Raw genomic sequence first — 24,563 nt, 5'->3', positions numbered from 1 at the left:
TGAAAGCTCAAGTGTACATGTGCACATATGGTAACATTTTAAACTGGCTACTGTACAATATTCTAAGTGTTTCTATTATTACATTCACAAATATTATATTTTAATTCGGTGATGCAAATGTTCATCAGCGAGCCTGGATCAAGCTGCTTGGCAATTTCCCTGTAGCCCTAGGGTGGACAGGTGTCTTTATGCAGCTAACGACCGCAAACAGGTGCTTCTAATTTAGAATAAGTGGAGGTGGACTTTTTAGAGGTGGACTAACAGGTCTTTGAGGGCCAAAATTTTTGCTGATTGGCAAAAATACTTACAAAATATAGCCGCAAGCGGCGATTGGCGGGTTCACACACCAATAGGCATTTTGGCCTCAATAGGCAAAAGGAAGCCCAAAAGGTCCTTTAGACCTAAAAGTGAAAAAAAGCTGTTTGGGTTTGGCCAGTGTGTGCTCTACAGATGTAGAGTGTGATGACATCTGTGTGTGTCAGAAAGGGAGACACAAAAATAGCACATCTGGCTATGGCTGCATCTATGTGAACAGTATAGGAAGGCCTGCACTTGTCTATACATGATTGGGCCTGTATATTACTGACAGAGAGAGATTGAGGGAGCCAGAGACTATGCTTTGTTATTTCACTCCTTGTACACGTAGCACACCTAACATGACTGCCTGTGTATTCAAAGTATGAATGTAGTCTGCAAAGCCTGGCATGACTGACATGACTGGCATTACTGACATAACTGATATGACTGGCATGACTGGAATGACATCACTGGCATGACGAACAAAATTAACATGACTGATATGACTGACATAACTGGCATGACTGTAATGATTTGAAGATTTGACTGACATGACTGGACTGACATGACTGATAGGACTGACATGACTTACATGACTGGCAGAACATGACTGGCATCACTGACATGACTGATATAACTGACATCACTGGTATGACTGACATATACTACACATATACTATAGATATGCATACAAACTATACATACATTTAGGTAGAAGTGTGTGTGTGTGTGTGTGTGTGTGTGTGTGTGGTAGTATATGTATTCAAACTATGACAACATATACTCAGGCCCGCTGACAGTCTTGCTAGGGCCCGGGACAAGAAAGTTTAATGTGCCCCCCCCCCCCCTCCCCCCGGCGCACGTCATTTGAAATTTGTCATTTGACAATCCTTCTGTTAGGTCATATAATATAGCCACACATCAAAGCTGTTTCTGACAGCTGACTGGTTTATACTTTACGCGTCGCGAGCGGCGCGAGGGTTCGCGCGAAAATGACGTAATCGCAGTGTCACCGCCCGTGTGCGAGGGCCTCGCGCGCTGTCCATTCGCGAGGTCGTGCACCTCTCGAATTTTGTAACTTCGCGCGCGACGCGCTTCAGCGCAATGAACAAAGTCATGTTTGCAGGGTTCATACACCTTTATAAGGTGGAATTAAAGCACTTGTACGTCACTTTAAAGGTCCATTTCAATATTTTCCAGCACGTTAAACTTAATTAAGTTAAATATTTATACATATACTCGAAATAATTCGCTTTTTATCACATTATTTAATGGTTGTTTATTTTCAAAACGCCCAATCTTAACATCTTCACGAGAACTGTTCAGTCAGACAGCTGTTTGTTGTGAAACGAAGTAGTTACAATTTCAAGCATTTTCAAGTACTTTAGCCTAAATTCCAGCACTTTTCAAACCTGGAACACAATGCAACATTAAAATTCGTCAGGTAAATGTTTTCCTTTCTTTTCTGCGCTCCAGATTTCTGTATTTACTTTAACTATCCACCACTGTATTTCCCGCTGTTGTGCGGGTACCAGCCGGTTACGGTCGGTGCTGGATCAAACCATTTTCCAGTGGGATGCGGGGGTGTATGCACTTAATGGAAAATATGCAGATAGGTAAAAAAACATATATATTTTAGCCATTGAGTTTATTTTGAGTACAGAATTTTATATTAATGAAAGATTTCAAGATTATTTAAAAATTATAGACTTTAAATAAAAAATAAATTGCTGGGCTCTTTGATGGGCCCCCCTGGCCCTGGGGCCCGGGACAACAGACCCGGTTGTCCCCCCCTGTCGACGGGGCTGCATATACTAATACATACATACATAAGTATACATAGAAACTATACATACATATAGGTATAAAGGTGTGTGTGTCTGTGTGTTTGTGTGAGAGAGAGAGACAAAAAAGAAGCCAAATATCAGTTTGTATGAGCATGTGTTAGTCACTGAGATATGGGTGGGTATGGCTAGGGAAGTGTCATTGTGAATGCTATAGGAAGGCCTGCTTGCGCCTGTATGTGTGTGTGCCTGGTTAATAGACACAGATGGCGCATTTCCACTAGGGCCTGCTTGGCGCGGTACGGTACGGTTCGCGACGGTTTGTGAGTGTTTCCATTAGTACCAGTACCCTGTGAGCCGGCCCCTTTGGGTACTTTTTTCGTACCGACTCGCTTGAGGTTCTAACCGTTCCGAAGCGGTACAGTTCTGTGACGTGGAGGAACAGCATGACACTGATTGGCCAGGGAGTGTCGTCACAGGTTGCGTCAGGAGAGCGACTCCTCCGCTATGCTATGGACTCCTCAGCCATTTTTAAAACCCAAGGAGTGAAGTCTGTTCCCTGGTCAAACGCCGAGGTACAAACCTTTCTGTTAATAATCAGCGATCAAAAAATCCAGGGCGAACTGGACGGGGCCACTAGAAATGTAAAGGTTTTTAGCGAGGTTTCCGCGCTAATGGCCACTCATGGCTACCAGCGGTCCGTTCAGCAGTGCCGGTCGGTCCAAGCTAAAAAAGCTTAACGCGATTACCGGGCGGTGAAGGACCATAACGGACACAGCGGAGCAAACCGCAAAGACTGGAAATGGTTCCAGCAAATGGATGTCATATACGGTCACCGGCCAGCCAGTAACGGAAGAGAAAACGTGCTGGACATTGTCGGTGCTGGAGGCCACGGAGAATGGTGAGTGTATTGTGATTTCACAGTTTTACTACTAGGCTCGTAAAAGATGTAATATGAAGGTAATATGAACGCATCTATTGTAAACGCAGGAATTTAGAGCTGTGTTTGTAGTTAATGTTACCACCACAGTCACTACTGTACAATAGCTAGCTCTTAGCCTTGCTAGTTGCTAGTTAGCTGTAGCCATAAACACAGCATGAGCAGCGATGACGTGCTACACATTTTGTGCAGTTACGCTATATTGTTGTTGCTTTCACGGGAATGCTTGTGTTTAATATTTGTTATTTTTTACGTTCAAGATTCCCCTTCCACTGACGAGGCGAGCGGAGTTGGCGGAAAATGTTTCCTTCAACCGGGCTTTCCTCGGGGTGCTTGGCGAACTTGTGAACACCATGCGAGACAGACGCCAGTAAAAGCACACAAAATGTTGCTTGTAGTACTATAAATATTTATTTCATATAAAGCTATACGTATATATTTGCTTTTTGCACTTTTTTAAAACTATAACTATATTATTTACATATGTTGTACTTTAAATATCTATATTTCATAATAAAGTTTGATTTCATTTGATTGTATGACTGATGCTTTTTATGCAGGGTGTGTTCAGCCTGTTTGAGTAATACCAAATTATTATCAATAATTAGAGCAACCACATACAATAATGAAGATAAAGATAAATAAGATACAATAATGCTATGTGTTAAGGGGCGTCGACCGGTGTTGTGGTCGTATACAAATGATGTCACGACACTACAACCCGCGCGCCAACAGCGACTCCACCCACATTGGGGTGGTTCACCATTGTAATGGAAACACAACGCGACCGTACCGTTCCGTTGCGAATCGACCCGTACCGAACCGTACCGCGCCAAGCAGGCCCTAGTGGAAATGCGCCAATAGAGATCTAGGTAGCCAGAGCAATGTTTACTTAGGGCACAGAGATGGGAGGGGGAATGTGGGTGAGAGTGTGAGAGAGCCTGAGAGTGTGAGTTTCAGCCTGCGTGCGTGTGAGAAGGAGAAGGTGACAGAGGGACTTTACATGCATTTTTATCCACTGTATATAATACTGCACTGTAGAGCCATACGATAACCGATTTAGATGAAACTTGACAAATTTGTTCAGGATGGGATTCTGAATGGGCTTGTGCATTTTGGTCAGAATTGGATAAAATATGAAAGAGCTTCAAGAATATGAATATTATATGTATCGATGCTGTCCGTTAAAAAAATATTTAGCAGGTATACGTGTCCTCAAATTCAAAATCTTTGGATTGTTTTTTGATTTCACACTCTGTAGAGTATTATAAGACTTTGCTTGACATGATAGTATGAAAATCCTAGGAGGAGTATGAAAAGTGATGATTTCAAACTATTAATAACTGTAAATAAACTGCATTTTTTAATAGGACATGTAATGGGAAAGTTGTTCGCACTACTGCAAGGAATCAAAATAGTCTAATTGCATGTTCCCAAGTGGAATTATGTAGGGGATATATTGCTTTATTTGCAATAGCGCCCCCCAGTGGCCAATCGACACCCGGCTGGATTATGTCATAGGGGGTGTGCACTTGTCCACACCCAAGAGGTTTCGTGCATATCGACCAATGGTAAGCCTGTCAAACGCGTGCCGATCACTGATTGGCCGATTACGTCAGCCATTTTGGAAGTATGGCATGTCTGCTTTAGGACCTGGTTCCCAGAGGCCCATAGATGATGTCTGCCAAGTTTCATGTGAATCGGCCAATCTGAGTGCATGGGGCAAATTTTTGCATGTTATAGCGCCCCCTAGCAGGTGAGGTATGGCAACCTCTGCGAGCTGCCCCAGACCCTCAGAGGGAAGCTGTCTGTGAAGTGTCATCTCATTGCATGCAAGTTTTCTGCAGTTAGAGCTTCATATGCGCAAAATTTACTATTGAGTTTACACCCTCTCATTTGATTGGCTTATACTGACTAGGGAGTGATGAAATTAGCATTTTTGCTGGATAGATTTTAAAGTTCAGACTCTTCTGAACGTTTTGATACCACATATGTGCATGTATATGAAAAATCCAGGGACAAGTTTGGGCTCAAAGATGTGTGCGATTTTGCACATTATGCAAATTAACTCGAAATCTAAGTGGGCGGAGCTAAAGGGTCCTTGAGGCTTTTTTGTTTGGTTTGAGCCAAGGAATCCATCAGAAGTGGAATTTCGTTTCTATGACCTACGGTGTAGGAGATATGGACCAAAACACAAAATGCTGCGCTATAGCGCCACCATCAGGCCAATGTGGGTCATTGTCTGGGTTTCCCTCATTGCACCTCTGGTGCACCTGTCTGCCAAGTTTGGTGTTTCTGGGCCTTACGGTCTAGGCTGCAGTATGCGTTTTACAGCCTGAAAAATAATAATAATAAGAAAAACTCGAGCAATTACAATAGGGTTCCCACACTGTGTGTGTGAACCCTAATTATTTTAAAAAATCATACATTGTGATTTCCAGATTTGCTACACTGTGACGACTGGTGTAGTCAAAGAAAGCTCAGGTCAAAACCAGATCAAGGGAGAAAAAATAATAATCCAATGTCAATGTGAAAAAGCAGTCCAAGTCAGGCAGAGGTACAAAATCCAAAAAAGGTGAGAAACAGTCAAACCAGGTCAAACCATAAAAAACCACAGAACAAAAAATGGCTGATCTTCCTGAGGACCGCCTCAAAACAGATCCTCCTATTACCTACATTGGGATAGATGTATTTGGACCATGGACAGTTGTCTCTCAGCGCACTCGAGGAGGCTATGCACGTAACAAACGATGGGCAGTGTAACGTACTGATCAGGCAGACAAGGATCCAAGTGCGGATAATAGCCGCTTTTATTGAAACAGCAATTACGGAGTGATCAAACAGGCGAGTAACTCTGTTCAGGGGGTGTAGTGCAGGAGTGATGTGATCGTAGTCAGGACAGTCCAGGGTCACGCCGATGAGACAGAAGCCAGGAGGTACAAAGGGACTAGGCAAGGGACGAGGTCTAGGAGGAGAGCAGAGGTCGGTACACGGGAGAGCAGTAACACTGAGAAAACGCTTGGTATGTGGCATGGCAACAATACTTCGCAACCCGGAAGAGAGAGGAGGAAGCTTAAATAGTAGCAAAGGGGAGGGGCGATGAGCGACAGGTGAACCGCATCACACGGGTATCATGTGCTGTTCCTGACAGTACCCCCCCTCTGACGAGCGGCTCCAGCCGCAACAGATCGGTTAGACGGGGGCCGGCCACGACGCCTGGGAGCAGGGAAGTTAGGATGAGCAGCGTGGAATTCAGCGATGAGAGGAGGGTCTAACACATCCCGCGCGGGGACCCACGCCCGTTCCTCGGGACCATAGCCCTCCCACTCAATGAGATACTGAAGCCCACCCCAACGTCGACGGGACTCCAGGATGTCCTGAATGAGGTAGGCAGGGCGACCGTCGAGCTCCAGCGGCTCTGGTGGCTTGGCGAGCGGCGTGGCAGCAGACATGGGGCTGTAAAACACAGGCTTAAGCAGTGAAACATGAAAGACAGGATGTATGCGATACTGAGGAGGGAGCTGCAATTTATAGGACACCGCATTGACTCGACTCAGGACCTTGAAGGGCCCGATGTACTTCGAGCTGAGCTTCTTACAATTCTGTCGCAGGTTCAGGTTACGGGTGGACAACCACACTCTCTGACCCGGGTGGTAGACCAGAGTGGGCAGGCGGCGACGGTCAGCATGGAGCCTCCGAGTATGCAGGGCACGGCGTAGGTGTACGTGGGCCCGCTCCCATGTACGCGCGCTGTTCTTGAACCAGTCGTCCAACGCCGGGACGTCTGATGGCGTATTGTCCCACGGAAAGAAAGCAGGTTGATAGCCATATACACATTGGAATGGGGTCATCTTGGTGGAAGAATGCATGAGTGAATTACGGGCATATTCAGCCCAGGGTAAGTACTTGCTCCAGCTGGTTTGAGAGACACAGTATCGCCTTAGGAATCCCCCTATTTCCTGATTCACTCTTTCCACTTCTCCGTTAGACTGAGGGTGATACCCGGAGGTAAGGCTAACTACGACCCCGAGCAATTTGCAGAACTGTCTCCACAACTGTGAGGTGAATTGGACTCCGCAATCTGAGACAATATCTTCTGGTAACCCGAAGACGCGGAAAACGAACGTAAAAACGGCTTGGGCTGTTTCCATGGCAGTGGGCAGCCCTGGAAAGGGAATCAAGCGACACATTTTTGAGAATCTGTCAACTACGACTAAAACGACTGTATTCCCCTCGGACTTGGGCAGGTCAGTGATAAAGTCCATCGCTATGTGTGACCAGGGACGGCGTGGAATCGAGAGCGGTAAAAGTTTCCCTACAGGGAGTGTTCGAGGAGTGCGACTCTTAGCGCATACGCTACACGCCAATATATAGTCCCGCACGTCGTCTTTCAGGGACGCCCACCAATACCGCCGTGACAGGAGATGTGTAGTGCGTGTGATTCCGGGGTGACCAGTACCTGCGGTATCGTGTGCAAGCTGTAGGAAGCGCCCTCTCAGCGATACAGGAACATACTGCTTTCCTTCTGGGCAGTCGTCAGGGCTGGGATCACTGTGTAGAGCGTCTTCCAATTCGCCTTGCAGGTTCCAACGAACAGCAGCCAGGAAACAGGTGCGAGGCAGTACATACTCCGGTATTTTGTCCGTGGGATCCTTTTCATGTATACGTGACAGGGCATCTGCTTTAGTGTTCTTTGAACCAGGCCGGTAGGAAACGGAGAATCGAAACCGGGAGAAGAACAGCGCCCATCTGGCTTGTCGGGGATTCAGTCGTTTGGCTTCCTTCAGGTATTCCAGGTTTTTATGGTCTGTGTAAATGACAAACGGATGTTCAGCCCCCTCTAACCAGTGTCTCCACTGCTCTAAAGCGAGTTTTATGGCTAGAAGTTCTCGGTTACCAACGTCGTAGTTTTGTTCGGCCGGTTGTAGTTTCTTGGAGTAGAAGGCACAAGGGACCAACTTAGGGGGGTTTCCTTGGCGTTGGGAGAGAATAGCTCCCACACCCACCGCCGAGGCATCGACCTCCACCACAAAAGGGACTTGGGGATCAGGGAGATGCAGAATAGGCGCCGAGGTGAACGCCCCCTTAAGCAACGAAAACGCCCGATCAGCCTCGGGTGTCCAGTCCAGCCGCAGATGCCGCCCACCCCGAAGGAGGTTGGTGAGCGGAGTGTGGCTCGTAGTGGCCTCGGGCAGTCACAAACGCAGTTTTCCATTCGTCCCCCTCACGAATGCGAATCAGGTTATATGCACTCCGCAAGTCCAACTTGGTGAATACACGCGCCTCCCTGAGGCGTTCTTGCGATGCAGAGATGAACGGAAGGGGGTACACGAACTTGGAGGTGACAGCGTTTAAGGAGTGATAGTCTATACAGGGACGTAGTCCTCCATCCTTCTTCTCTACAAAGAAGAACCCTGCAGCTACGGGTGATGTAGAGGGACGGATAAACCCCTTCTGAAGGGCCTCGTCTATATACTTTTCCATTGCCGAATCTTCAGGACGGGACAAAGCGTATGGTTTCGTTTTGCGCGGGAGTGGGGAGCCGGGCAGCAGATCAATAGCACAGTCCCCTGGTCTGTGTGGTGGCAGGTGACTTGCGCTTTCTTTACAGAAGACGTCTGCGTAATTCCGGTACTGAGCAGGAACGGCAGTTTCGAGAGGGGAATCGGGGCTTTCTATGGACGAAGACCGTAGAGGTAAGTACATGCAATGCTTGAAGCAGTGAGAACCCCATTTCGCGATCTCTCTAGTTTTCCAGGAGATATCCGGGTTATGTAGAGACAGCCAGGGAAAGCCGAGAACAACAGGATCACGGGGCGACGGCAGGAGCAGGAACTGAACAGTCTCGGTATGAAACAGACCTATCTGGAGTGTGATAGGCACCGTACACTGGGTAATCAATCCCTCACCTATAGGTTGGCCATTCAGCGCGTTAACTCGTAAGGGAGGACTGACTGACGTAGTGGGAATACGTAATCGGCGGGCCATGTCAACATCTAGGATATTACCTGCAGCCCCAGAGTCTACGAGTGCTGACAGGTGAGTGGACATGCCACCCCAGATGACTTGCACAGGCACATTCAGTTGATTGTGACGATCCCCGCAGAAAACGGGGTTGCTTATGTGTCTGCTGGTGGGGCTCTCCTCTCCAGCGCGAGCTGGGCGAACTGGGCAATGAACACGGAAGTGGCCGCTCTCACCGCAGTACAGGCAGAGGTTCTCCTGAAGACGCCGAGACCTTTCGTGCGAGGACAGCGGGGTCCTGCCTAATTGCATAGGCTCCGAACCCTCTCCTGGTGTGTTAGGCAATGGCAGGGCTTGTCGATACGACGCGAAGGAGGGTGGATTCCCACAAGACGTCTGACGGTGGACGAGTAACAGCTTGTCGACGTTCACAGCTGTTTGAATGAAGTCCGACAGCGACTGCTCTCCACTGCGACAGGCGAGCTCTACTTGCAAATCCTGTCTTAATCCTTTACGGAACACAGTCTTGAGGGCTGGTTCGCTCCACCCGCTACCGGCAGCCAGGGTACGGAACTCTCGAGCGTAATCCGCTGCGCTACGTTGCTCTTGACGAATTTCGCACAACAGGGTGCCCACGTCTCTACCTGCTGCCGGGTGGTCGAACACTGACTTGAACAACGCAGAGAACTGCTCCTCAGAGTCGAGAGACTGGTCTTTGCTGTTCCACACGGCGGTTCCCCAGGCACCGGCCTCTCCAGTGAGATGCGTCAATACGAAGTCTATCCTCTGCTTCTCGGTAGGGAACTGGGCAGGGTGATGCTCGAAGTACAAGGAGCATTGCATTAAAAAGTTCTGACAACGTTCCGGAGAGCCGTCACACCGCTCCGGTACTGCTACAGGAATACAGGGAGGAAAGACGGGCGGAGCGGCGGCTACAGCAGCCTGATATTGAACTGACTGGATGGCCTGGACGTTCATAGCCACGATAAGCTGTCGAACCTCTCCCTGGAGTACGGCGATGGTATGTCCTTGCTGAGCCAGGAGTGCAGGTACGTCCGCTGGATCCGTTGTATAAGGCGAAGTATTATGTAACGTACTGATCAGGCAGACAAGGATCCAAGTGCGGATAATAGCCGCTTTTATTGAAACAGCAATTACGGAGTGATCAAACAGGCGAGTAACTCTGTTCAGGGGGTGTAGTGCAGGAGTGATGTGATCGTAGTCAGGACAGTCCAGGGTCACGCCGATGAGACAGAAGCCAGGAGGTACAAAGGGACTAGGCAAGGGACGAGGTCTAGGAGGAGAGCAGAGGTCGGTACACGGGAGAGCAGTAACACTGAGAAAACACTTGGTATGTGGCATTGCAACAATACTTCGCAACCCGGAAGAGAGAGGAGGAAGCTTAAATAGTAGCAAAGGGGAGGGGCGATGAGCGACAGGTGAACCGCATCACACGGGTATCATGTGCTGTTCCTGACAGGCAGTCATTTTCACATGATTGTGTGTCCGTGCTGTCCATATTGAGTTGATTGAATCAATGGACACATCCAGCTTTCTGAACGCACTTCGACGCTTCTTTGCCCTAAGGGGCCCTGTAAAACAAATACGCTCCGATTGTGGTTCCAATTTTGTTGGTGCTTGTAAAGAACTGCTCATGGTCCTGGAGGAACCAAGTGTTAAAACCTACCTAAGTGAGGAACAGTGTTGGGAACGTTACTTTAAAAAAGTAATTAGTTATAGTTACTCACTACTTGTTCAAAAAAGTAACTGAGTTAGTAACTGAATTACTCTATAATAAAAGTAACTCGTTACCAGGGAAAGTAACTATTTGCATTACAGTAAAAAAAAAGTTATATGCCAATGAATAAGGATTTTTTGAAAAAGCAGTTTTCACAGTCAGTTGAAATGAGTAGATCAGAAAGGTGTTTAACTTTTGATATTTATTGCACATCAACAAACTAGTGCAGGATAAAATCCTTTAAAATCCCAAATCTTTGTAAAAAAAAAAAAAGTAAACAGTTACACTATATAAAGTGCATTTACATCTATCAAATTAAATTAAATTCTCTCAACCTGAGACAACTGGTTTGTTCACAACAGAAGTAAACTTAACAATAAAACCTCTATTCTTAATTAAATAAATCAAATACCCAGTCTGGTAGACATTCAGGAACTTGCATTTTCTTAAATAATGTTCATATCACCACCTTGAAAATGCTAGTGTTTCTTTGGCTTGCTCCTGACTCGCCATTTCTGCCTCCTCTCCGTTTGTGTCGTGTGTCACTCACTGGTGTGCTTCGGCACACGTGTAAAAACACTGGCTCTGATTGGCTACCATACGCTGCCTTAGCCAATCGCTTACTGACTTGTTAAGTTAAACAGGTATTACACAGAGAACTCCTCACTAGCCTGGGCAGCGGTCCGCTCGGATTAATGTTAGTATATCAATATATAGTAACATTTACATTTATGGCATTTGGCAGACGCCCTTATCCAGAGCGACTTACATTTCTATCTCATTTTTATACAAGTGAGCAATTGAGGGTTAAGGGCCTTGCTCAGGGGCACCTCAGTCATGGCCTCAGGTCTGGGAATCGAACCCAGGACCCTCCGGTCACAAGACCACTTCCCTAACCACCAGGCCATGACTCCCCGTAGCCCCGATATAGTAACGCACCGCTTTTAATGACCAGTAACGTCAACGGCTTTGTAACGACAGGAAAAGTAATTAATTATATTATCCCGTTACTGACAAAATGACGCCGTTACCTGGCGTTATTCGCAACACTGGTGAGGAAGGTTGTCGCTGGGTTTTTAATCCTCCCCATGCCTCCCATATGGGTGGGGCTTGGGAGAGGATGATTGGCATCTGTCGGCGCATATTGGATCCTAACCCTAGCTCCTGCATACGGCCGAGTTACGGCTCACTCATGAAGTGTTGTGTACACTTATGGCAGAGGTCTCTGCAATAGTGAATGCAAGACCTTTGGCTCCCATTTCTAGCGATCCTGATTCACCTGCTCTCTTGACCCCAGCCATGTTGCTAACCCAAAAGGCCAGCCCTCTTCTTCCTGTGCCAGGTACATTCGACACCAAAGATCTATTCCGACAAAAATGGAAGTACAACATCTTGCAAATGTCTTTTGGGAGCGTTGGAGGCTTGAATACCTCAGCACTCTACAGAGCCGCAGGAAATGGCAGACCGAGAGGTCTTCTGTCAAAGAAGGGGAATTGGTCTTGCTGAAGGACATTCAAGTTAAGAGAAACGAATGGCCTATGGCTCGCATAACACAAGTTTTTCCTGGCAGTGATGAGAACGTCAGGAAAGTTGAGCTGAAAGTTGTTAAAGGTGGTACTGCAAAGACTTACCTCAGACCAATTTCCCAAATAATCTATCTCATGTCACCATCATAGATGGAAATAATTTTGATAGGGTATAGTGGTATTTTACAATTCCAGATGGGGAGTGTTCTGACTGTTATTTTGTTATTCCCCTTTACAGCCACTGGTGGTGCTGTTAATGTCATTAATGCTCTGTCACTTAATTCTGATTTGCTAGTTTAGTCACATGGCGAGGTTCATAGGTCAATGTGGCCATCTTAGACTGAGCTGTGCATGTGATGAAGCAGGTGTAACAACTTTACAAGCATCTCTATCCATCCTCACGGTTTGTGCCATATCTTTCACTGTTTTGTAAGTACAACCTTTTGCAGTATGTTTTAAGATGCATTAGTAGAATATTACATATATCTGTGACCTGTTAGTACAGTTAGCTGCATTTCTGTTTCATGCTCTGTATGGATGCATGGTCATGGTGCTTTACAAATGTTGATGTACACTGTATTAAGATATGTGATGTTTGTTTGCAGTTTCACAAGTGAAATGGGAATTTGGAAAAAGTAAACACTGAAGATACTGAAACGCCTTTGGTCCAGCTCTTTATTCAAACCCTATTGTTTAGCTATCTGTCAAGTTGTGTTAGGCTACATGCAATAAGGACAGAATAAAGATCAATGCAATAGAAAATGCTTGGCATGCTTCCAACTGTTGTGGGTTGGAGGCTGGATGCAAGTGCGGACTTTGAAGGAGATTAATAACAAAACTAAAGAAACCACAGGAAGTAGGGCTGGGCGATAAAACTATAAGGTCATTATAACGTCTCAATAGAAATATGACGCATTTGATTGAAATCGATAAAATTCAATTCCCGCCATGTTTTGACAGACAACATGAATAGCCAATGACAATAGCGCCGCCCAGACCAATCAAGTGGATGAACTAGAGTATTTGAAACAACCATTTCAGGGTTGGTTGAAGCATACAGCACTGAAAGTATGAGTAGTGGCAGCTTAGCGCACATGCTAATAAATAAATACGCAAAGCAAGTTCATCAAAATGAGGAGGTGTGCACTACATTTCTGATACACACTACAAATTCAGAAACGCTGCAAATCCAGCCACGTCATGCCCAACTCTGCCCTCCTCCCTTGTCCCACCTTGTCTCCCCGTTTCCAGAATTCCCTCTGTCTGTCACACCCCCTGCACTCACTGTTTTCACCTGTGTCTCGTTTCACTTCCCTGTTTCTGTGTATTTAGTTTCCCCTGCCCAGTCTATCGTTGTTGGTCGTTGATTGCAAGTATCCTCATGTTGCCTTGTCTCCGCCCGCCTCCGATTCTCCCTCCGATTAGTTTGTTTCCCCTTTTGTGTCATGTGCCTCGCCCGTTGATTCCCTCCATGCTTTTTCATCATTCTCAATTAAAGCAGTCTCAGTTGATCCTTGTTTATGTTTCCCTTTCAGTTTCTTCCCGTTTATTATCTGTGATTCTCCTAGTAGTGTTTAAACTAGGGAGTTTTTCCTTGCCACTGTCGCCTTTGGCTTGCTCACTGGGGGCTAGGACTCGGCACTTGTAAAGCTGCTTTGTTACAACAACTGTTGTAAAAAGCGCTATATAAATAAAATTTGATTGATTGATTGAAATGTTTAGGTTCTAACTTTAGGTTGTTCTCCTTGTCGCTTTCTCATTCCTTTGTGTTCAGTGAGTTTAAATGTGTAGTTGTATAGTTGTTCTCCTTAGTTATCTTTCCTCGTTTATCTATCATGTTAGCTCCTGTGTGTTTCCCGTTTATAGCGCTTCCCTGTTGCCGTGTCTTCCCTCGTTGTATATTAAACTAATAATTCTAATTGCATTATTCTGCGTTTGCGTCATGCCTGCCCATTGAAACAGTTACAGAATGACCGACCCTAGTAATATGACACTAGCTCCCTAGTAATATGACCTGTAAGAAAAAAGAAATTTTAAGGTGAAACAACTTAATGTTTAAACTTAATGTTTCCCAGGGAGACTGTGGGAGAGCAGAAGTGAAGAGACCACAGTGGCCTTGAGAAGAACAGAACGAGCCCATTCAGTGAGAAGAACAGACAAGCAGTTTTGAGATAAGCAGGCAGACAACTAGAGAGGAGCCGGCGGGGGCTTCGAGTGAGAGCAGCAAAGGTGGGGGGAGTTATCGAAACTTAGAGAGGAAGAGTATGAAAGAGAGGACATCGCCCAGCATGGGAACTTTTTGCTCGGATGCTGCTGGGATCCACTGGGGTCAGGTAGGCTTCTAGGCAACTACCACCAGTGCACTGGAGAGTTTGTACCACGTATACTTTGATTATATTGTATTCATTTATATTCCATATAAATTAATCTAAAAGAACTTTTGGTGTCAAGACTTTGTTTGGGTCACTCAGTCAAAACCAATCGGTTCATCGGGGCAGTGTTGGGGCCTATCTGGGTCAGAAAATATCCCAACATGGACCTGAGACTGATAAACATTGTGATGGCCTGAATGTGGTTCCCCTTACGAACTCTTGCTTCCCTTTTGCCGTGTCTTTCCTCCCCTATATTAAACTAATAATTCTAATTGCATTATCCTGCGTTTGCATCATGCCTGCCCGTCTATAACGTTAGACCACAACACAACGGAGGTTTTTCTGAACAAATGCTTTTACGCAGGCACTTTGTAGGTTTTTAGCCATAAACAACTCTTGTGTTATACAGTTTCTCATTACATTGGATGGGATTTAAGTAGTATAGCTCTTTAAATGTAGCAGCTGTATTAATTAAACTAGCTAGCTATTTAGATAGAAACTACGTTGTATTAAATGGGATTTTAAGCCTTAGTTTCTGTCTAAATACCTAGCTAGTTCACTACATTTAAATAGCATTTAGCTTGAAATAAAGTGATAAGCGATTTTATCACGTGTAAGAAAAATGATGCAATGTCTCAAAACTAGGGGTGTCACGAGATCTCGCGAGACATAACTCGGCGAGATTTCTCGTCGCGTTAAAAATCTCGCGGGATATGTGATCCAGCAAGCAGCCAAAATGATGTCAGAAAATACAAGTATTTGTATTTGGCATTGAAGATGCCCCCGCCACTTTCAAATAATTGTTTGGCAGCATTTTGGGTACCTGGTGGAAATGATAAATGGCAAGAGAGTGACTGATAAGACACGGACCATATGCAAGGATAATACGAGCACAACGCAGACATTTACAGCAACCACCACAGCTCAGTACTCAAATCAACATATCTCACTTGAACAGAGGTAGCAGGGACAGAAAGGCACACTTTGGCAAGTTGAGACAGCAAAAGAAATCGGGAGCAGTGTGGGGATGCTAATATGTGGAAATGCTAATATTCTTAAAAATGAACATGACAGTGTAGTTGCAGCAAATTCAATGACATGCTTGGTCAGGCTCTGTTTGCACTATTTGCGCTCTGTATTGACAGAGAAGAACTTTTTGTTTTGCACATAATACAGTGAGTCCCGCTTAACGACGGACCAGAGTTACGACCGACTTTTTATTTTATTTTGCGCGGTGTGCGGAGGAGCAGTGGCAGCACTGTGGAGTAGGGGTGTGATGAGACACTCAGCTCACGAGACGAGACACGATATTGGGTTCACGAGATCGAGACGAGACTGTAACGTATTGATCAGGCACAGAGGGATCCAAACACGGAAGAATACCGCTTTTATTTAAATGAGACACTCGTACAGAAAACGGCAGGTGTATCACTAGCACTGGGATCAGTAGCAACAGTGTTTTCTTGGCATGGTCCAGGGTCGGTCCAGGGTCATAACGGGGGAGCAGAAGTCAGGAGGTACAGAGGGACTAGGCAGGAGACAAGGTCGGGAACGTAAGCGAGGGTCAGAACACAGAAGAGCAAACAGGTAATCGAAAGGCTTGGTACGCGGCATGTGTCGGCAATACTTCGTGACTAGGAAGTGGAATGTGGGCGTATTAGTATACAGGGGGGCGTGGTGATGAGCGTTAGGTGAGGCTGGTTCAGTGGAGATCAGGTGGCATTCCTTACAGAGACGAGATTTTAAGAATACTAAAATTACAAATTATATGACTGGACAACAGCCTTTTATTTAACTGACTTGCACATGCATTTTGAAAGGTTTTATTATATCTCTTAACATGCATTATGTAAGCATGCACTTTTAATAAACTTCTTCCTCTACAAATTGAAATTAAAATAAAATTTCATAAAAGTTAAAATAAAATAAATAAGATTAAATATTTCTCCTTTTTTCAAGTGCAAACAATATTACAGTGAGTCCCCGCTTAATGACAGTGTTAGAGACTGAAAAGTTCGTCGTAAAGCAGTTTTTGTCATTAAGCGCGACCCTAGATTTAGATACGCTTTGATCGTAAATACAGTGTAGAAAAAAAGTAACAATGTTCTCATGCGTATAGCGTGAGAGAGAGCGATCGGGTTGCCGAGATGGGCTTATCGTACACAACACTCCACTGTGCTGCCAGTGCTCCTCCACGCACTGCGCGGAATAAAATAAAAAGTCAGTCGTAACTCTGATCCGTCGTTAAGAAGGGACTCACTGTATTATGTGCAAAACAAAAAGTTCTTCTCTGTCAATACAGAGTGCAAATAGTGCAAACAGAGCGTGACCAAGTATGTCACTGAATTTGCTGCAACTATACTGTCATGTTCATTTTTAAGAATATTAGCATCCCCACACAGCTCCTGATATCCTTTGCTGTCTCAACTTGCCAAAGCATGCCTTTCTGTCCCTGCTACCTCCGTTCAAGTGAGATATGTTGATTTGAGTACTGACACGAGATCTCATCACATCCCTACTGTGGAGTATTGTGGAGTGTTGTGTACGAGCACCGCTAAGGCACCACAGCTCACCTCGGCAACGTGATCGCTCTCTCACGCTGTATGCACGAGAACATTGTTAGTTTTTTTTATACTGTATTTACGATTAAAGCGTATCTAAATCTAGGGTCACGCTTAACGACGAAAACGGCTTTACCATGGACTTTTCAGTATCTAACCCCGTCGTTAAGCGGGGACTCACTATAATATTGTTTGCGCTTGAAAAAAAGGAGAAATATTTTATTTTATTTATTTTATTTTAACTTTTATGAAATTTTATTTTAAGTTCAATTTGTAGAGGAAGAAGTTTATTAAAAGTTCATGCTTACATAATGCATGTTGAGATATAATAAAACATTTCAAAATGCATGTGTAACTCAGTTAAATAAAAGTCTGTTGTCCAGTCATATAATTTGTCATTTTAGTGTTCTTAAAATCTCGTCTCGTTCTCGTGAACATAATATCGTGTCTCGTCTCATCTCGTGAGCTGAGTGTATTGTCACACCCCTACTCAAAACGATTCCACAAAATAGCCTAAACATAACCTGGTAAGATGAATGGAATAACACTGTAGGCTTGTAACTAGAAACAAGAGTTGTATTATACAGGATCTCATTACATACAATGTAATGAGACCGAATTAGTAAAGGTCTTGTAGATGTAGATTGCTAGGTAATTAAGCCTGAAAAAGTGTATGCCTTAGTTTTTATCTAAATACATAGCTAGCTACATTTAAAGACCTTTACCCTTAGTTTTTGTCTAAATAGCTAGTTATCTATCTAGCTACATTTAAAGAGCATTAGAAATTCCAGTCCAGTTGTGCTTAATTTCGACTCCTCCGCAGAATCTGACTCCCCTCGTTTGCGTGCACATAAAGACGCTATAGATGATATTTGGGTTAAAATTAAAGCCTCCATTAAAAAGGTTAATGTAAAAAGGGTTATATTATTAGACACTTGTTGAACGTAGAGATGTGCTTTTTATGCAATAGCATACACATGAGGATAAGTCACCAAAATAAAAAAAGATGTTAACCAGACATTTCAGTCCTGAGAGTTAGTGATTATAATGTAGTTCACTGAGCACTCTTGTTTTGTTTTGCTGTGATGAATAATTGAAGATTACGCCTTATTTATCCATACAAACAACGGAAAATCACAAATATCATCTGTTGCATCTTTATATGTGTGCAAACGAGGGGAGTCAGATTCTGCCGAGGAGTTGTAACAGCGGCATTCAACATAATGAGAGACTATATGTAAGGGGATTTATGATTCACTGTCTGTGATGTTCAATCAGACTCTAAAATTTTGTTCATTCCCTTATCCGTGTTTCTGCCCCTCAGTTTCAACTTTTCTTCTTCAGTTACAATTCTTATTAAGCTTTGGAACTCTTTCCTGACACCCGTGTGTTGTGAATCTAAAGACAATATCAAAGCCTTTACACTGTATAACAACTCTTGTGATTAACAATCTGCAGGTTGTAGCCAGAAACAAGAGTTGTATTATAGTCGTGTTGTTAATTTCTCACTTAAAGTTTAAAGGAAATAGCGTTTTGATTTATATCATGATATATATCGATATCGATTGATATGAAAAAGTTATCGTGATAAGATTTTTTCCCATATCGCTCAACTCTAACAGGAAGTATACAGACGTGAAACCAATACAAAGCAAACATCCCGCTTATTTATTTCCCACTTTGTCACCATGTTGTGAGTGGTGTTCCTTGTGATACCTGTGTCTTCCTTCCTCAGTATAAATATTCCTCTGTACATCTTAGCCCTGTGGGTTGTTGCTTGTGAACCCTTTCGTTCATGGACTTTTGATGTTTGTGAATATGTTAAGTGATTGCTGTTTTTATCTTTTACTTCCGTATTAACAAAAGTCTTTTGTTTAAACATAGCTTGATTTGTACAGCCTCCCATAGCCACAGGCATCTTAATTTGATATGTAATTTGATCCATATTTTAATGAATACTCACCAGACCGGTCGTCTGAATTCTCATCATTTTGAAGCAAATGCACTGGAAGAAACCAAAAATTAAAAAAATTCAGAAGACAGACAGAAAGAGAGAAAGAAACCCACAAGATGTATCAGTGTATCACTGTGGTAGTGTATCACTGTGTTAGTGGGTCTGTGTATCAGTGTGTTAGTCTATCCGTGTGTCAGGGTGGCAATGATTGTCAGTGTAACAGTGTGTCAGAATATCCATGTATGAGTGTGCCGGTGTTGTATGAGTGTGCCGGTGTATCTGTGTGGCAGTTTATCAGTCTGCAAGTGTATCTGTGGCAGAGTGTCAGTGTGGCAGTGTATCAGTGTGTCAATGTATCACTTTGTCAGTGTGGCAGTGTGTCAGGCTATTTTAACATATCACCTGTTCTCTATTCTAATCTATTCTGCCTGTTTCTTCTTGGTTTATATTGTTTTTTTTAGCTGTGCTGCTTTGTTCCCAATAGTTATCTTTCTCATTCTGCTAATTGCCGTAAATGATTCTTAATTTTACAGCTCCTTCAACAAAAACCTTTTAAGTTAACATGTGTTTACTCAGGATCTTTTTTGTTTGTTTGGCTATTTAATGAAGCTAATAAAACCTTTATGAACATTTTATCTTCTTAAACCCTTGTTCTTGAAGTTCCACATATTTGAAACATGTAAACACATACTTTGCTTGCACCTGTTTCTGCATGATGGAACTACAGCTTTGATGCATTCCCATCCCTGCCTAAACCTTCCTTAATGCACATAGTCAGCACACTTTGTAGTTGTTCTATCTTTTAGACCTAACCTAAACCCAAACTTGCTCTGCTGGCCATATTTGTGTCCACACATGTGGGAAATGTTGATCTGAATGATTCATTTTACAACTGTGTAAAAACACGTTGTAAACATTTAAAATGTTATATTTATATATTAAATATATTATTTTATTTTTGACTTATAAAAGTTACAAACAGTAGATTTTTTAAAGCTTACCACAACAATTTATGATCTATTACAAAGCAAACTTTGACCCAAAAACTGCCAGGCCTGGTTCCCTCCTCCCCCGTAGATGAACATGCCTCTCATTGCTTGACTGTCTGTGTTATCAATGCTTGTATGTGCTATGGGGATTTTTTTGCATATTCACAGTGTTGTCCTGTTGAGAAAATAATCTGTGATCATATTTTTTGTCTCCTCCTAATGTTTATCTCTTTTCACCGCTATCAGTGAACGGCGGCGCAATTTTATTATTTTTTTATGCTGCAGGGCCGCTCTGGGTTCACGGTGCTTTACACTGAGGCCCCAGGGGAGCAGTAATTTCCTTCGGGATCAAGAAGTTCTATATATTCAATATTAAATTCAGTTCAACACTGTAAACGACTGCTGTAATTTTTACAGTAAATATTTACAATACCATCTTGTATTCTGAAATTACTGCATATTACTGTGTTTTGTTATGATTCATGTGAGCTGCTGTCCAGTCTTAATAGGTTTTTGTAGAATTTACAGCAAGTTCATGAATGCAAGGAGCTCTGGGATTACTAATGGTCAATAGAATAGAATAGAATAGAATAGAATAACATTTATTGTCCACAGTATGGAAATTCATCTTTGATCACTCATGGCATACACCCCACAACATATAACATTTAACATATAACAACAGAGAGAAAAAAAAAAAAAAAAAAAAAAAAATTCATTCATTCATAATTTCTACAGCATTTGATAAAAAAGCTTGCTTATAAATATTCCTAGTAGCTTTTGGCACTCTATACCGTCTACCTGATGGCAGCAGTTCAAATTGTGAGTTCATTGGGTGTAGAGGATCCTTTATAATCTTAAATGCCTTCCTTTGCACACGATCCCTATAAAGATCCTTCATAAGTCTCTGTCCTCTTCCTACTAGTTTACTACCTAATTTTACTATTCTCATAAGCTTCCCTTTGCCCTTACAGCTCAGGTTCCCAAACCAGACTGTAACATTATAACACAGTACACTTTCGACCAAAGAGCGATATGCTAGTTCCACAATATTTGGACTAACCTCAAACTCGCACAGTTTTTTGATGAGATAAATACGCTGCAGAGCTTTCTTATAAATAAACTCACAGTTTCCCTCAAAGGCCAAACCACTGTCCAAAACTGTGCCCAGATATTTAAAACAACTGACTACTTCTATTGCCTTCCCATTGATACTCACCAGAGGCTGGGATTCACTGTGGCCTCTCCTATGAAAAATCATCTCCTTTGTCTTCTCCTCATTAATTTCCAACCTACTCAACTCACACCACTCCTGAAAAGCACTAACATGCTCCTGAAACCGTCCCCCATCATGGCCTTCCTTCCCATTAAATAAACCGAGGAGTGCCATGTCATCTGCGTATTGATAATCAAACTTTGACGGCGTTCTTTAATTAATTCAAAACACAATACTTGTACTTTTTACTTTCAGTACTTGAGTAATACATTTTTGAATAAACTACTTGCGATACTTAAGTACAAAAAATGCTGAATACTTCTGTACTTCTACTTAACCCTGGAGAACCCAAGAACCCTTTTCTTTTTTGGAAAATTATAAACTATGCATTAAATGACTGCTATAAGTTCCCTGAACACAAAAATGCCTCCAGAGGTGTCAATTCCAGGTTCAGAAAGTTAAAGTCCTCACCAGGATTTTCTCAAGCTTGCTAGATTTTCTAATTAGTGCAATCCAGGTAAAATTAGTGGAATCAACACAATCCAGGAACCCTGAGCAAAATCCTGGTGAGGACTTTTACTTTCTGAACCTGGATTTGGCACTTCTGTGTGCCTTACAGTCATGCTGGTAAAGAAGCCATGCATTGATTACTGCAACAGACAAGAAATGCCAGAAGAACATCATGTACTAGCAACGGGTTCTGATGGGAAACTTACAGCGTGCAAGATGTGCTTCCAGCACTGGACGAGTCATTGGACAAGTCACTGTCTTGAGAAGAAGATACACCACCATCTCTTTCATGCGGTTGAAACAGCTCATCAGAATGGCTATCACTGTCAAATTCAGGGCCAAAGTCACTAACATCAGCTTCAAGTTGCTCTAATACTTGTAAGTTTTGTAAGTTGTCACTGTAATGTCACTAAGTTTTACAGTGAACTTTTGCTTTCTGTCTTGAAAAGGGAGCAGCCATACCCCCTAAAAATAAAGAGGTATTTACTTTTTTTGTCTCTGCTCCTGTACTACCATGGTAACTTACTAAAACGTATAAAAAATGCATTTATTTCAAGGCTTTAACCAAATACAAGACTGTCACAATGTTGTATCTACAAAGGACCAATACACCCAGAGGGTCATTTTTGACCCATTGTTTTTTGAACTAGCTAATAGTCACTAATTTATCCTAAAACAATATAAAACTTACTTCTATGTGAGATAGTAATAGTGTACTGTATTATGTACTGTAGTACACCAGTATACTATTATAATCTCACACCACGCTCTTTTGTGTGTTTAAGAACTATTTAAACAAAGCCTATCAACTGAAAAACCTTCCACTTTCAGCTTGGATGCTGGACTTGTTAGACAGTGTCATTATGCTTCATATATCAACAAGGTAATGGTGAATGTTACAAAATGTTTCATACTCACCCTGATCACTCATGTCTTCAAAATAATGTTTTTTCTTCTTCCTGGTTGAAACAATACTGTCACAGCAATCTCACAGGCACCACTGAGGATTTCTCTTCCGTTATTTTGCAGAAGTCTGTTCAGCTTATACAATCTATGAAAAAAGTGATTGTTAAAAGGAGATATGTTGTTGGACAGTGATCAACCTTCAGCAAGATTGGTTTGAACTCTCAGCTAACCTCAACATGTATGTTCTTTTGTATACACACAGAATCGAAAGTGCAGTCACCCCTCCCCATACCATATCATACTGTATATATGATATCATCAAACTACAATGGCAAAACCAAAATATAATTATGAAATAGCCTTAGGAATGCCATCTTGTGGGCATTCTTGTAAATATACAGTGTGTTTATAAAATATGGTGACTTGTGGATGCTTGTAGGTCTTTGATGGTCTGGTATACATGTGACTGAGTTGTATCCACTTCCATGGAACAGGGTGACATGAGCATGAGTGCAGCTTCAAAAGACCTTTATCTCCAGCACTTTCTCAGGACCATGCTCTCCGTGTAGTGGCACCTCAACAGTCTGGTTGGCCTCCTAGCCCAGCACATTCTGTTGGGGCTGGTATATGTTGATCATTATTGTGTTTTAATGTTCAGTACAGATCTTTTTCCTTAGGTTTCCTCAGTTCATTGCTACCATAGCAACAACTGGTAATACAGGTAAAACATGCTGAAGAGCTAAGATGACTCAGTCACTCACCATTACAGACTCAGCAAGTGTTGATAAGCATGGCAAAATGTCATGATAAATTATCTGATTAAACACTCACTTTTGAGACCTTTTTTTTAAAAACCTAATTTCTAAAAAAAATGACACGACAAATCTTACAAGGGGGAATGTAACGCAGCATGAGCTGCGGAGCAAGGGGACGGACACAAATGCTGAGAAGAGCGAGATTTATTAAAGGGCATACCATCATCGGAGTCCGAGAAGCAGTCAGGGGTCATAACAGGAGGGCAGTCCAAATAACATGCATACACGGGCATAACAAAACCAGGGAAACACTGACAAGGCAGGGAGAAACAGGAAACATAAGTAACAGGCGATAAGCAAACAAAACTTGAACGTACCACGAAACAACCAAGAATATCCGACAAAGGACATGGGAGACTCAGGGGCTAATATACACAGAACTGAAAACAAGGAACGGGCGTGGTAGATAAAAGGGAATCACGGAGACAAACGAGCAGGGCGGGGTGAACAGGCAAGGAACACAGACACGAGGGAACCCGGAGTGACTGCCAAGGAAGGGGGGCACGGCCATACATGACATTACCCCCCCTCAAAGCGTGCCACTCCGGGGCACGCAAGGGCAGACAGGACAGGAACCAGACTAGGACAGGGAACCACGGGGCATGACGCGGGACAGCGGACACGGGGCAGGACACTATAGGACAGACCGGAGGGACAGGACCAGACAACAGGACGTGGGACCTGGGGCATGGCAGAGACCGGAGACAGGGGGACTGGCCAAGTGGAGGGTCGGGGCATGGCAGCACATACAGGACCAGGGACAAGGGGAGACCAGACAGGACCAGGGCGAGGCACAGGAGCGGGGCTGGACAGGACCGGACCAGGAACAGACACGGGAGTGGGGCCAGGGGACAGGGCAGAGGCAAACACTGAGGCAAAGATGCCATGGACAACAGAGACCGGGACAGGAACAAAGTGAGTGATCACTTGGGGAACAGACATGGGGACCGGGACAGAGACGACACCACTGGACACAGACACAGGAATGGGC

The 24,563-nt window shown here is 43.6% G+C and overlaps 1 protein-coding gene and 2 long non-coding RNA genes across 6 annotated transcripts in view; 2 read left to right on the top strand and 1 right to left on the bottom strand.

Moving 5' to 3' along the window:
• LOC143496621 (GTPase IMAP family member 9-like) overlaps positions 1 to 24,563 on the bottom strand; it is a 47,381-nt gene that overhangs the window by 16,463 nt on the left and 6,355 nt on the right. For 2 of the 4 annotated variants that reach the window (XR_013125668.1, XM_076992801.1), the window contains exons 1-2: positions 22,770 to 22,987; positions 19,146 to 19,187 (exon numbers count right to left, since the gene is read on the bottom strand). Coding sequence is in view for 3 of the 4 variants with exons in the window: in XM_076992801.1 (XP_076848916.1) it covers positions 19,146 to 19,187; positions 22,770 to 22,782 (55 nt within the window). In the remaining variant the exon portion in view is untranslated. Of the gene's footprint in view, positions 1 to 19,145; positions 19,188 to 22,057; positions 22,175 to 22,769; positions 22,988 to 24,563 lie in introns of those variants that run through there. The other 2 variants (XM_076992800.1, XM_076992799.1) reach the window with 2 other exon arrangements.
• LOC143496614 (uncharacterized) lies at positions 2,354 to 3,560 on the top strand. Its single transcript, XR_013125665.1, has 2 exons — positions 2,354 to 2,982; positions 3,282 to 3,560. It is a non-coding gene; the product is annotated as an uncharacterized LOC143496614 (long non-coding RNA).
• On the top strand, positions 8,723 to 9,356 carry LOC143496585 (uncharacterized). The gene is made up of 3 exons (XR_013125660.1): positions 8,723 to 8,869; positions 8,937 to 9,060; positions 9,174 to 9,356. It is a non-coding gene; the product is annotated as an uncharacterized LOC143496585 (long non-coding RNA).

This window comes from Brachyhypopomus gauderio, unplaced genomic scaffold, assembly GCF_052324685.1.
Source record: "Brachyhypopomus gauderio isolate BG-103 unplaced genomic scaffold, BGAUD_0.2 sc97, whole genome shotgun sequence".
Classification (NCBI taxonomy): Eukaryota; Metazoa; Chordata; class Actinopteri; order Gymnotiformes; family Hypopomidae; genus Brachyhypopomus; species Brachyhypopomus gauderio.
Note: the sequence above shows the minus strand (reverse complement) of the source record. Positions and strands in the feature narration are given on the sequence as shown.